Source organism: Podarcis tiliguerta (assembly GCF_965153285.1).
Source record: "Podarcis tiliguerta genome assembly, chromosome: 16".
NCBI lineage: Eukaryota > Metazoa > Chordata > Lepidosauria > Squamata > Lacertidae > Podarcis > Podarcis tiliguerta.
In genome coordinates, this window is record NC_139549.1 from 36,359,197 (window position 1) to 36,372,903 (window position 13,707).

The window sequence follows — 13,707 nt, forward strand, 5'->3', positions numbered from 1 at the left end:
GGGGGGTGTGCAGTGGCAGTAGCGTTGCCTAAGGGGGGGGGGCGGGTAAGCTAAAGATAAAAAGAAGATACGTTTATTTAATTCCTTCGTTTTTACTGGTGGGTTTAAAAAAAACCAAATCAAAATAAAAGCTTCTGGGTTTTGTTTTAATATCTCCTTTCCCCTCTCTCCCATGTGCGCTGTTGAGGACAGGATCGGAAACAAAACCATGTAACTAAAATTTTATTTGCTTCCCCACCTCCCTTGCAGATCGGGCAGGAATTTACTGTTTATTTTAAACTGCACTGTCAAAACCAAAACAAAATAGGCGAGCGGAGGGGTGGAGGAAGCAAAGGAAACCAACAGCAACACAGAGCCCCTTCGCTAAGCCTCTCGGCTGGCAGCCTCTCTTTCTCCAGGCAGCGGTGATCTCCCGTCTCCGGGCTCAGCGTTCCCAAAGCATCACCGCCAGAGAAGAGCCAGGGTGCTTCTTTTGCGATGAGGTCCCGCTCTGCTCCGCCTCCTCCCACCCCCGCCAACCTCTCCCCTCCACCCCAAGAAGTGAATGAGGACTGTAGAGAGCGCGCCTTGTTTGTGCGTGCGTGTTTAAGTGAAAGGAAAACCATCAGTTGATTCCCTCCCCTGCCTTTCCCTTCGTTCTCCAGTGCCGTGTCTCTCTCTGCCTCCTTCTCCTCTCCCAGGCGCAACGAGCCACCGAAAGGCAAACTTTAGCGCTTCTCCCTCCCCACTGCGCTGCGCTCCGCATCCCCCCCCCACCCTCCCCAGGATCTGTTAAAAAAAAGGAAGAAGAAATTTCAGTCGCCAAACAAAATGCCAAGCGGATCTGTGTTGGGAGGCAGCCTTTGCCTCCTTCCTCCCGTTCAATTCCACCCCAATCCTTGTCAATTTCACCGCTGCAAAAGAGCGTTCTTCTGCTTAAACGTCCCGCGTCCAAACCTCGGTTTGCAGGAATGAATTAGCGATCGCCTCCCCTTCTCTCTCTCTCCCGCCTCTTCCTCGCCTCCTCCATCTCGTTACTCCTAGATCTCTCGGCTGGCGTTTATTTATATGGAGATCGGCGCTCTCTCTCTCTCCCACCCGCCCCCCCCAACCTCGGATCACCATGATGCAAACCCAGGAGATGTTCTTTCTCTTATTTAATATTCCTTGTTATTGAGAACATGCTTTTTTGAAAAACAAAAGACATCTAGTTTTTGCAAGGACAGGCAACGGAAGGCACCCCATCTGCCAAGTCTTTGCTGGATAGAAAATGTGTCTGAAGATCTGCAGATGACCTTCTCCACTCCCCACCTCTTCTTCTTCTTCCTTTTCTTCCCGGGAGGGGTGAGAGGGGTTAAAAATGGCCAGGAGCCGGATTTGTTTTGATCGCGAAGTCCTTGTGGCAAGGATCTAAGTTCTCTTCTGCAGACCACCATGGGGACCCCTGGGCAGGGCAAGGTGCCTCGGGTGGTCTGGCTTTTGCTCTTTAGCCTGGCGGTGGTGCTCTCCAAAGGTAAGAAGCAATTAACCTTATCTTTCTTAACTTTCTCTGCCTTCCCGAGCCTGAGATTCTCCACTCCATCCTCCCCCCCCCCCCGACTTCTCAAGAGGCTGTTCCTGGGAGTTTGTGGGGAGCGGCTGTAAGATTTGTGAATGGGAAGCGGGGAGCCCTGATCTTTCTTTTAATTTAAATGTCAGGGAAGATCTGCCCCACTCACTGCGATTCACACTGGCAATTTATTAATCTTTAAATCCTGCCTAAGATAATATTGATTAGCACTCTGGCTAGATATTAAAATGTGTGTGTGTGTGAAAGAGAGAGAGAGAGATTAACTGGGGTTTTACAGCACCTTTTTAAGCGGCTACAAATGAGATCTATGTTCCATTCCTGCGAAATCACATAAAAAAAGATGCTCCCCAGATCTCATGATAGAGACATGGCTAATGACAGAGCCAGGCTTCCTCTGTTCCAGCAGAATCGGATGTCAATGGGAAAGAGTCACCCGGGGGTGTGTATTTGATTATTCATTTATTCTGTAAGGTCGGATGGGTGGCATCACAGCGCATTGGGCAAAGTTTTACTATGAAAAGCAGAAACTCTGTAGTGGGTGATTCATCCTAGCAATGGCCTTGGAATAATGTTGATGAGGAAGCTGAGAACCTGCTACCCAGTGTCCATGCATGCAAACATTCTGACACATTTTTGCATTTATTTTCTCTTTTAAAACAACAAAACACTCAACAATGGCTACATCAAAGTAAGGAATGCTCAGATGAACACCTCAAAATGTAGGGATCTATGGTGGTGGAGCAATTCAGTGGGGTTGCTTGGAAAACTGTGGAAGAAGGGTTTATGCTTCTTCTGGGGAGTGGGTAACTGAAGGCACCTCTTGCGAGATGTTTCATTAGGCTGGAGGTTTAAAGGGGAAGGAAGACATTCCCTTCTACTTTGTGAATTGGACAATAGGGTAGTTTCACCAGCTTGTCCTGTACATGCAGTCAGTCCTCATGGAGGGACATGGCTTCAGTTAGCTTTTGTTTAGGGTGCTGCTTAAGGCTGTAATAGTTCTTCCTTTTTTTGCCTATGATGCATCAAAAGTGTTGGCCAAAAATATTTCATCTACATTATAGCATGTGGCAGTGGAATTGACGCCTGTCCCTGGGTTGGCCCTGATCTCCTGTTGTAGTACCAGCTTTGGGAACAAGGTGCCTCTGAAACGAGGAAGTGCGTGTTGAAAAGCTACAAGAGAGACCTGGGGAATTGAAGAAAAGGAATACGGAGATTTCTGCCTTCACAGTTCTTCCTTGCTTTACTTTTTCCCCTGTTGCATGTGGAAGAAATAGAAAAGCCTTGTATCTGTTTCTGTTACACAAGAAATACTGGCCATTGCTGTTCATGTGCTCCGAGCACAGGCATTCCACCTTTGCAGAGTACACCTGTTAGTAGATGGGAGGTATTCAGGGTAAAATCTTTGTCAGTCCAGTGGAGTCTACTATGCTGGAGTAGGGTCATAGCTCAGTGACAAGGCAAAACGTCCCAGGAGCAATCACCAGGGAGGCCTGGAAGGGACCCCATGTCTGAAACCCTGGAGAGTTGTTGTTGTCAGTGTTGACAATACTGGGCTAAATGGACCCATATATATGGCAGCTTCCTATATTCAACTGCAGGTGGGGCTGAAATATGGGGTATCTTTAACATTCCACCCCTATGTAAACTCCTTGCATGTTGAGGATGAGGCTACGCCTTTGGCCCAGATGTGTGGGGTTCCTATACGTAGTTGTAGCTTTGTATGAGGTGTCTTGGAAATATGATAACGGGCCTTTAGGCCAGCCTCCCCAACCCTTATGTCCTCCAGATGTTGCTGGACCACAAATCCTACCAACATCTGCAGGGCCATTAGGTTGTCCTCGACACCATGTAACACATACATAAAGCATGAGTTCAAAACATCAAAGGGAATAAAGCATCTCATGATAATAAGCAAGCCTAGCAACAAGAAATAATAAATATAAGCAATGACACAACGATGACAGGGAAGTATGTGTACATTATTATTATTATTATTATTATTATTATTATTATTATTATTTTATTATAATGCAAGCCCTATTTGCAGCCTGAACGGGTGAGAATAATGTGTAGAAAGGGGGCTGTAGCTCAATGACAGAGCATCTTCTTTGCAAGACAAGGTCCCTGGGTCAATTCCTAGCATCTCGATGTAGGACTAGGAATGACTCTTCCTGAATTCCTGGAAAGACACTGCCAAACAGTGTAGACAATACTGAGCAGGGTGGACCATTAGTTTGAACCTGTATAAGGCAGCTTCACATTCAGTATATGAATATTGCTACTTCTGGGTCTGGATTTGCATTTTTTGCCTCCCCCTGATGACCTATTTATTGAGCATTCATCTTCATTTGCTTGCATAAACTTCTGAGGAAGGTTAGACTGTACCCAGTCTTTATTGCACATTTGTGCCAATTTATTTGCAGAGACGTTATACCTCAACGAGTACGGTACTCATCCTGATTTAATCTACATTTGTTTGCATGGTGGTAATGCGACTTTCCATTAATCATTCGTTCACCCCATACTTTTCAGGGCATTTTCTCATCACTTACCTAACTGCAAAAAAATCTTGTTATCTCCCTCCCTGCAGTGGATTTGTTACACCAGAGCAGCAGAGTGCTTTAATCTACTTTAATTGCACAAACCTACATTCCTAGTATGTGCAGGAATCCCATCCGCAAAATATTGATTGGTAGCCGTACTCCGCAGGCCATGTGTCACCAGGGTTAATTCTGTTCAAGGGGAGGAGCTTTTTCTTGCAGCATGAGACTCCTCCCATTATGTCCAGAGCTTCACGTGTTGTTTTGAAATGGTTTCTGCACCATCAGATTAACATAAATTCACTACCCTAACTCTGTGTGCCTCGGGGTCACTTCAGCCAATCAACAGTATTGTGTGAGTGCCTGGAGGCGGTTGGAGGATGGATGGCAGCTAACAGATTGAGGTTGAATCCTGACAAGACAGAAGTACTGTTTATGGAGGACAGGGGGTGGCCAGGTGTGGGGAACTCCCTGGTCCTGAATGGGGTAACTGTGCGCCTGAAGGAGCAGGTGAGCAGCCTGGGAGTCATTTTGGACTCCCAGCTGTCCATGGAGGCGCAGGTCAATTCTGTGTCCAGGGCACCAGTCTACCAACTCCATCTGGTACACAGGCTGAGACCCTACCTGCCCATCGGCTGTCTGGCCAGAGTGGTGCATGCTCTAGTTATCTCCTGCTTGGACTACTGCAATGTGCTCTATGTGGGGCTACCTTTGAAGGTGACTCAGAAACTGCAATTAATCCAGAATGTGGCACCTAGACTGGTGGCTGGGAGTGGCCGCCGGGACCATATAACACCGGCCCTGAGAGATTTGCACTGGCTCCCAGTTTCTGAGCACAGTTCAAAGTGTTGGTGCTGACCTTTAAAGCTCTAAACTGCCTTGGTCCTTTATATCTGAAGGAGCGTCTCTACTCCCATTGTTCCACCCAGACACTGAGATCCAGCACTGAGGGCCTTACCGCAGTTCCCTCATTGTGAGAAGTGAGGTTACAGGGAGCAGACAGAGGGCCTTCTCGGTAGTGGCGCCTACCCTGTGGGACGCTCTCCCATCAGTTGTCAAGGAAATAAGCAGTTATCCTATTTTAAAAAAGACATCTGAAGGCAGCCCTGTTTAGGGAAGTTTTTAATATTTAATGCTGTATTGTTTTTAACACTTGATTGGGAGCCGCCCAGAGTGGCTGGGAGCGGGGTATAAATAATAAATTATTATTATTATTATTATTATTATTATTATTACTACCAAGACTGTATGGTAGGGATGCCATGTTTGAATACCCACTCATGTGAAAAGAAGGGCTACCTTCCTAGGCCAGTCCTACCATTAGACAGAATGTGATACCCAGTCAACGGTGCCAACTTGAATAAAATATTGGGGGGGGGGGCGTGGCAGGCAAGCTCCATCCTGTATAACTGATCACATAACATGGCGCACACACCATTTGAATGGAAATGCCCATTAACTTTGGGGTCCCCCGGCATCCTCAAATATTTTATCAGATATTTTTATTGGGGAGCTGAAGGGAGCTTGGCTCCTAGGATTTGGTTCCTATGCACCCAGTATCAGCTGTCTAGCATGAAAGGGCTGCTAGGTGTTGGTTATTTAAAGTATTATTGAAATTTTACTCACAGGGAGAGATGGCTGTGGAATTCTTCTGCCCTAGGTGTCAAAACATCTTGGCTAGCCTCATTGACTTTGCTGTTGTGCCTCAGGCAGTAAAATGTCTCCTACCAGCCTTTCTCCCTGCACATATGAAATAGCCGTATCAATGAGAGTGTTTGAGCCCAGATATTCTGGTTTTCTTGTTGCATGGGGAGATCTGCCAGCTGACTGCTGGCTGAATGTCTAAACTAGCCCCCATTGGCTTTTGAGGTAGCAATGTGTGGAGGGCTTGTTTACTGGTTTAGATGGCTTTAAAGGGCGTTGGACAAATTAAGGCCTACCCATTGCTAAAAGGACCCTCCATGTGGGCGGTCACCATTGCACACTGCTTGTGGGCTTCTTGGAGGCATTTGATTGGCCATTTTGGAAAGCAGAGTTCTGAACCAAATGGACTTTTTGTATGTTGCTCTTGCAATCTTTAAATATTAATGCATACTGTGCCTAGACAGGAAAAATCAGATGCACAAATATAGGATGGGGAGGGACACACCTGGCTTGTGAAAAGGATCCAGGGGTCTTAGTGGACCACAAGCTTAACATGAGTTAATAGTGTGAAGCAGCAGCAAAAAAAGCTAAGGCTATTCTAGGCTTCATCAAGAGAAGTATAGTACAGTGGAACCTCGAGTTGTGGACGTAATCCGTCCTGGAGGCATGTCCGCAACTCGCAGCATTGGCATCCATAAGCGCCGCATCTGCGCATGCGCATGGTGCGATTTAGCGCTTCTGCGCATGCGCGAGCAGCGAAACTGGAAGTAACCATTCCAGTACTTCCGGGGTGCCGTGGGACGCAACTTGAAAAGACGTAACCTAAAGCGGATGCAACATGAGGTATGACTGTATCCAGATCAAGGGAAGTAATACAGTGGTACCTCAGGTTAAGAACTTAATTCGTTCTGGAGGTCTGTTCTTAACCTGAAACTGTTCTTAACCTGAAGCACCACTTTAGCTAATGGGGCCTCCTGCTGCTGCTGCGCCGCCGCTGCACAATTTCTGTTCTCATCCTGAAGCAAAGTTCTTAACCCAAGGTAATATTTCTGGGTTAGCCGAGTCTGTAACCTGAAGTGTATGTAACCCAAGGTACCACTGTAGTTCCACTCTATTCTGTCTTCGTCAGACCACACTTGGTCATACCATCCAACTTTTTGGGTTGGGAAAGTGGGACATCCATGCACTCTTTCTCCCCCCCCCTGCCCAAACTGCACACCTTTTCTCCTGCCCCCCACCTGAACCACAAACTCTTTCTTCTGCTTCCTACCTTAACCACATGCTCTCCCCACCTGCTCGATCTTTGCATCGCAGCCACTGTATCTGTCCCTCTGCCAGCTCTTTCTCCACTGTTGCCATAGCTAGGCCTCATCCTTCTTGCAGCCTACCTGGCCTTGCCGCAGCTGCTGGAAGTGAGGTGCCTGCATCAGGAAGTGGGTTCCAGATGTGTTGTGCCCACTTCTGCGAACATGGCAGCAGCAGAGGTCAGCCACAATGGCGGTGGAGCCTATGGCGGAGGCTGCCCCAACCGACCTGGAGGCAGAAAAATCAGGACATCACTGAGGCAGCTTCTGTGAATTTGCGATGTCCCACCCAATTAATTTGGGGCAATTGAGTATGCAAGCGAAGTAATAGAACCACTGTAATCTTCCTTGGTTAGCCCTCAGCTGGAGTCCTGTGTCCAGTTCTCAGCACCACAGTTTAAGGATATTGACAAGTTGGAACATCTGCAGAGGAGGGCAACCAAGATGATCAGGGATCTGGAAACCAAGCCTTATGACGAACGGTTGATGGAGTTGGGTATATTTAGCCTGGAGAAAAGGGAGACTGAGAAGAGATATGATAATAGTTAAGTTGTGGGTGAACATATCAGACAACACAGCAATTCTCCAACAGCTCTTGTTTATTCAGAGGCCAGAACAGAACTGAACTGAAGGGTTCAGTCAGCCTGCTTATACAAAGCTCCAGTACAACGTAACTGTAACAATTTTCTAAAACTATCCAATCCCTGAATGTCACTTTCGATCCCTTATTTGCATAACTATCTACAGTATCCCCCTGCTGGCCCAGGGTGAGAACTTCAGTGCATAACAATAATCATCTTCAGATATCTAAAGGGCTGTCAAATGGAAGATGGAGCAAGCTTGCCTTCTGCTGCTCCAGATGGTTGGACCTGAACCAATGCATTCAAAGGACAGGAAAAGAGATCCCAACTAAACATTAGTAAGAACTTTCTGACAGTGAGAGCTGTTTGACAGTGGAATCCACTCCCTTGGAAGATGGTGAGCTTTCCTTCATTAGAGATTTTTAAACAGAGGTTGGATGGCCATTTGTCAGGGTTTCTTTAACTATGATTCCTGCATTGCAGGGGATTGGCATAGATGGCCTATAGGGGTCCCCCTTCCAACTCTATACTTCTATTATTCTATGCTGTTGATTGGCAGGAGATGGCTTCTGCATCCTGGCGTGCCGTGAACATAAACAGGATGTTTGTTGTTTTTGAAGCTTGCTTTATCATCCACTCTGCGTTCTGCATATGTCTACACGTCCCCCACTACAAAGAAATGCCAACTCCTATTGCAAAATACAAGTTTAGATTGCTATTGAAGCGAGAAAAAGGTCAAGGGAAGGAAACGTATTTCTGACAATCGCATAATATCTCTCTGTGTTGCCTGGGTGTGGCGTTGTTGTTGATGCTTCGAAACGCTCCAATTTGAAGGCCTCCCTCCATTATCTGCTTCCGAAGCAAGGATTGTGTTTGAAGACCTCTTTCTCCTTTCCTGTCTTTTGTGTCTCCTTGCCTTCTGCACTGTCTACAACACAATGTGCTAATAGCAGGTGGCTTGCATACACTTGCAAGCAACCTTGAAATAATTCAGGGTTTACAGAACAGCACACAGTGAGTTGCTCTTTTGGAGAAAAAGGTTCGTTTTTGAAGTTGTTCATTTAAATTGTGCTACAGGTTGATGTTCTTCCAGTGTGCATCTCTCTGGAAAATCTGGCTGCAGGGCTTGTTCAAGACATGTTGCTACCCAAAGCAAAGGGCAAGATGCCTGCCATGAATTGCACATGTGGAAGATGACCAGATGGGCAGCTGAATCATAGAGTCATAGAGATGGAAGAGACCACAAGGGCCGTCGAGTCCAACCCCCTGCCAAGCAGGAAACACCATCAGAGCACTCCTGACATATGGTTGTCAAGCCTCTGCTTAAAGAAGGAGACTCCACCACACTCCTTGGCAGCAAATTCCACTGTCGAACAGCTCTTACTGTCAGGAAGTTCTTCCTAATGTTTAGGTGGAATCTTCTTTCTTGTAGTTTGGATCCATTGCTCCGTGTCCGCTTCTCTGGAGCAGCAGAAAACAACCTTTCTCCCTCCTCTATGTGACATCCTTTTATATATTTGAACATGGCTATCATATCACCCCTTAACCTCCTCTTCTCCAGGCTAAACATGCCCAGCTCCCTTAGCCGTTCCTCATAAGGCATCGTTTCCAGGCCTTTGACCATTTTGGTTGCCCTCCTCTGGACACGTTCCAGTTTGTCAGTGTCCTTCTTGAACTGTGGTGCCCAGAACTGGACACAGTACTCCAGGTGAGGTCTGACCAGAGCAGAATACAGTGGCACTATTACTTCCCTTGATCTAGATGCTATACTCCTATTGATGCAGCCCAGAATTGCATTGGCTTTTTTAGCTGCCGCTTCACACTGTTGGCTCATGTCAAGTTTGTGGTCAACCAAGACTCCTAGATCCTTTTCACATGTACTGCTCTCAAGCCAGGTGTCACCCATCTTGTATTTGTGCCTCTCATTTTTTTTGCCCAAGTGCAATACTTTACATTTCTCCCTGTTAAAATTCATCTTGTTTGTTTTGGCCCAGTTCTCTAATCTGTCAAGGTCATTTTGAAGTGTGATCCTGTCCTCTGGGGTGTTAGCCACCCCTCCCAGTTTGGTGTCATCTGCAAATTTGATTTGAATCCTACTTTGATAGCTGGAAACTGGGGTGTGGGGAAGGGGTCGGAGGTGGCAGCTGCCTCACACTGCTTCAGGATTAGAGAACTTCAAGTAGGAGCCTGGGACAAATACGATCCTCCAGGCCCTTTCTTCTGAGGCCACACACCTCACTGGCCCTGCTTTGCAGTCCCAATGTATTTTTTAGTTTGTCCTTGAAATATGATACCTCTTGCTCACCTAGATGGAGGGTAGACAATGGGGTGTGTGTCAAACAGGCTGCTGTACAAAGGGACAATCTCCCTTTGCTCCTCTGCTCACCTTTGCTTTTGGTCAGGCCCACCACTGGCATTTGAGCCTTGGAAGGTTGCCCAGAAGGGGATGTGCCCTTCAGGCTGAAAAAGGGCCCTCACCTCTACAGCAATGCTTCCCCAGCGCTCCGTGCCCCTGAAGCATCCATTGCCTGAGGAGCCTGCCTCATGCTGCCGAATAGTGAGGATGACCCTCACTGGACATTCTCTTGCTGGCAGTGGTAATTCAGAATTCTTCTGGATGTCATTGTCTGTGTTGGAGTGCTGGGTGAATTAGGGTCGACAAGTCACTGTTGTTAAAAAAACACACCACCCAAAAACATCTCCCAGGTGACAATAACAGAGCATAAAAATGACAGAACATGTAATAACTCTCCGCGTGCCCTCTAAACCAATTTACGGAATCCTCTGTCACAAAATGTGGTGATGGCTCTTGATTTAGATGGCCTTGAAAATGGGTTGGGGAGGAGGGCAAACTCCTGGATGGGTCTATCAATGGCTGCTAAATGGACCCTCCATTTTTAGAGAGAGTTTCTCTCTGAATTCCTACTACTAGAGAGGAACAATGGGAGAGGGATACTGGAAAATGAGATGCTGGATGAACAAGACTTCTGCAAGGTTGTGCAGGAGACCGCTGGCTGCATTTCTAAGGTGTGTGCTCATACCTTTCATTAGATAACTGTTTGGGCATCTTTATTTGCTTTGAAGTATTTAAGCCCATGTGTTGTAGTGCTCAGAGGGCAGACTAGGACCTGGGAGACAGGGGTTCAAATACCCTCTTAGCCATGAAACTCACTGGGACACCCTGGGCAGTCACAGTCTCTCAGCCTTGCCTACGTTGCAGGATTGTTACGGGGATAAGATGGGAAGGGGAGAACCGTGTCTGCATGCCATCTTGGAGGTTCCACTATCAACCGTGTTGCCTGTTTGTTTTCATGGCTCTCTTGGTGGGTTTGCCCAGGGCAGGGTATCGATTGTGGCACCACCACTGAGAAGACTGTGCCCTGAGATATATTTCCTCTGGAGACTTAAAAATCTTTAAAAAATACAAACCCTGAGTTTTTATTCTCTGGGAAATTACAATTTTCCCCCAGAAGCTGCTGTACTTAAGATCAATGAGGTTTTGCTCTGATGCTTGAGTTCAATTTCTTAAACAAGGACTAGATAACTGTTGCACAGCTTCTGTTCAGTGATGTTCTACACTGTAATTTAGAATTGCAGGCTCACCTTTCTCTGGTAATAGGCTTGTAGTGATTTAGTGTGGCTTATAGTATTACAGCTAGGTTTGTTTGTTTTTCCAAAAATTCCTTGGAGATCGGCACTATATAGAAGACTCTGCCATAAGTGGGTCAGTCTCCCACCTAAGGGGATTGTGCTTGAGGTTCTTCGGGGATTAAATTTCTGTGAATTCAGATCTGAACCGACTTGATCCATACCTCTCAGACTAATGCACAAATCGGAATATTATTAGCTTTTAGCTTTAGCACTTCTCTGAATTTTGCAGTATAATTCTCTGCTAAAGTAAAGTATGCAAATACAGAACATGCTTTAGGATAAACTACACTTAGGAATGCATGTGTGCGTTTGCACATATTTGGTGCATAAAATACATATTTTAAAATACACATGGTTGAGATGGAATGGATGTATTATCAATTGCATTTATATCAATATATTTCTTCTAAGGAGTTTGGGTCTCTCCCCATCTACTTTATCCTCACAACGAGCTTCTGAGGTAGGTCAGGCTGTGAGACGGTGACTGGCCTAATGCCACCTGTGCAGATGTGAACCCTGGTCTTGAAGGTTATATTCCAACACAATAACCACTACACCTCACTGCCTCTCACTCACTTGCAGCTTATTCAAAATTTCAAAATTGTCACACATGCTTATTTGTCTACCCCTGTATTGCACCAGTGCCACAGTCCTGTTTTTCCTTTCCAAAGTGTGTGTGTGTGTGTGTGTGTGTGTGTGTTGTGAAGGGAGAGGAGAGAAACCCAAGAAACTACAGCTTGAAAAATGAACCTCCTTTACCTTGTTTCCTCTTTAAAAAACTGCACAGAAGACGGCAATGTTGCAGAAGTAGGTTTTCTCCCCCTTGCCTGACAAACAGCGCCTGCTAAAATTGCCTCTCCCTTAGGAGAGCGATAAGACATGCATGGCAAAGAAATAAAAATAAAAATGAATTTTAGGCGGGAAGGAAAGGAGCTGTGGGTAAAAATGATCTATACTGAAACCCCATAGGTTTCTATTCTAGCTATCACTCTTTCGAGGTACAGTAGTACCTCAGGTTACATACACTTCAGGTTACAGACTCCGCTAACCCAGAAATAGTACCTCGCGTTAAGAACTTTGCTTCAGGATGAGAACAGAAATTGTGCTCTGGCAGTGCAGCAGCAGCAGCAGGAGGCACCATTAGCTAAAGTGGTGCTTCAGGTTAAGAACAGTTTCAGGTTAAGAATGGACCTCCGGAATGAATTAAGTACTTAACCAGAGGTACCACTGTACTGAGAAAAGCTGCTTCATACTGAATCATTCTGTTGTTGTGCGGAAGGTGTGAGGAATCTTCAACCCTCCAGAAGCTGCTGAACTACATCTCCCATCACCCCAGGCCATCGTTCATGCTTTCCAGGGCTGATGGGAGTTGTGGTGCAGCATCATCTGGAGGCTTCCCATACTTGGTCTATAGCGTAGTGGTACAGTCTCTTCCAGGGGTGCAGAGCCATTAGTCAGGGGCTGAATGTAGCCATTCCAGGTCTCTCTCTCTCTCTCTGCTCCTCAGAACTCTCTCCAGGCCTCACATACTCCCCTTGTTTCACACCCCACAACTGTTCATTTGGGATGTGTCCTTGCAGTCTGATGATGCCTCTTGCTTCTCTGGGTGGAGGACAGAAAGGGCCATGTGGAAACCAGTCTACTGTACAAAGGCAACTTTTTGACCTGGTGCCCTGCCCACTTTTGCCCCAGACCCCACCCACTATTGGCATGTGGCCCTTTGGAGGTTGCCTAGAAGGGGATGCGGCCCACAGCCTGAGAAAGTTTCCCACCCCTGGTCTACTCTGATTGGCAGCAGCTCTTCAAAATTTAAAGCAGAGGGCCCTATCTGGAGATGCCAGGAATTGAATCAGGGACCTCCTACATGCAGTAGGGATATGCTGTACCACTGAAAGATAACTTCTGCGTCTATTTTATCACACCCATTTGGTCAAAAGGTGCCTCCTAACTGCTAGGGTTGCAACAAGATGGTATTTTGCTGCTCTGCTGCTTCTTTGGTTGATTATTTTGGGTCTGAAAATCCAACATATTCTCCCTGGTTCTTCCCTTGGCTGGAGAGGTATTGTCAAGCTTTCGTATAAGCCATCAGGTTTTGAAGAAGAAGAAGAAGAAGAAGAGTTTGGATTTGATATCCCGCCTTTCACTCCCTTTAAGGAGTCTCAAAGCGGCTAACATTCTCCTTTCCCTTCCTCCCCCACAACAAACACTCTCTGAGGTGAGTGGGGCTGAGAGACTTCAAAGAAGTGTGACTAGCCCAAGGTCACCCAGCAGCTGCATGTGGAGGAGCGGAGACGCGAACCTGGTTCCCCAGATCACTAGACTACCGCTCTTAACCACTACACCACACTGGCTCTCTTGCTTTTTGCTTTAGTTAACACTCCTGAGCTCTCAGATTCCTTCCTGAATCCATTAAGCACCTGGTTCAGACTTTCCCTGCA

General features: G+C 46.5%; 1 protein-coding gene across 2 annotated transcripts in view; it reads left to right on the plus strand.

Moving 5' to 3' along the window:
• Positions 1-624: 624 nt before the first annotated feature.
• LOC310666794 (transmembrane protein 132D-like) overlaps positions 625-13,707 on the plus strand; it is a 453,449-nt gene continuing 440,366 nt past the window's right edge. For both annotated transcript variants that reach the window (XM_083418173.1, XM_083418174.1), the window contains exon 1: positions 625-1,492. In XM_083418173.1, the coding sequence (XP_083274299.1) occupies positions 1,414-1,492 (79 nt within the window). In that variant the 5' untranslated portion in view covers positions 625-1,413. The remainder of the gene's footprint in view (positions 1,493-13,707) is intronic.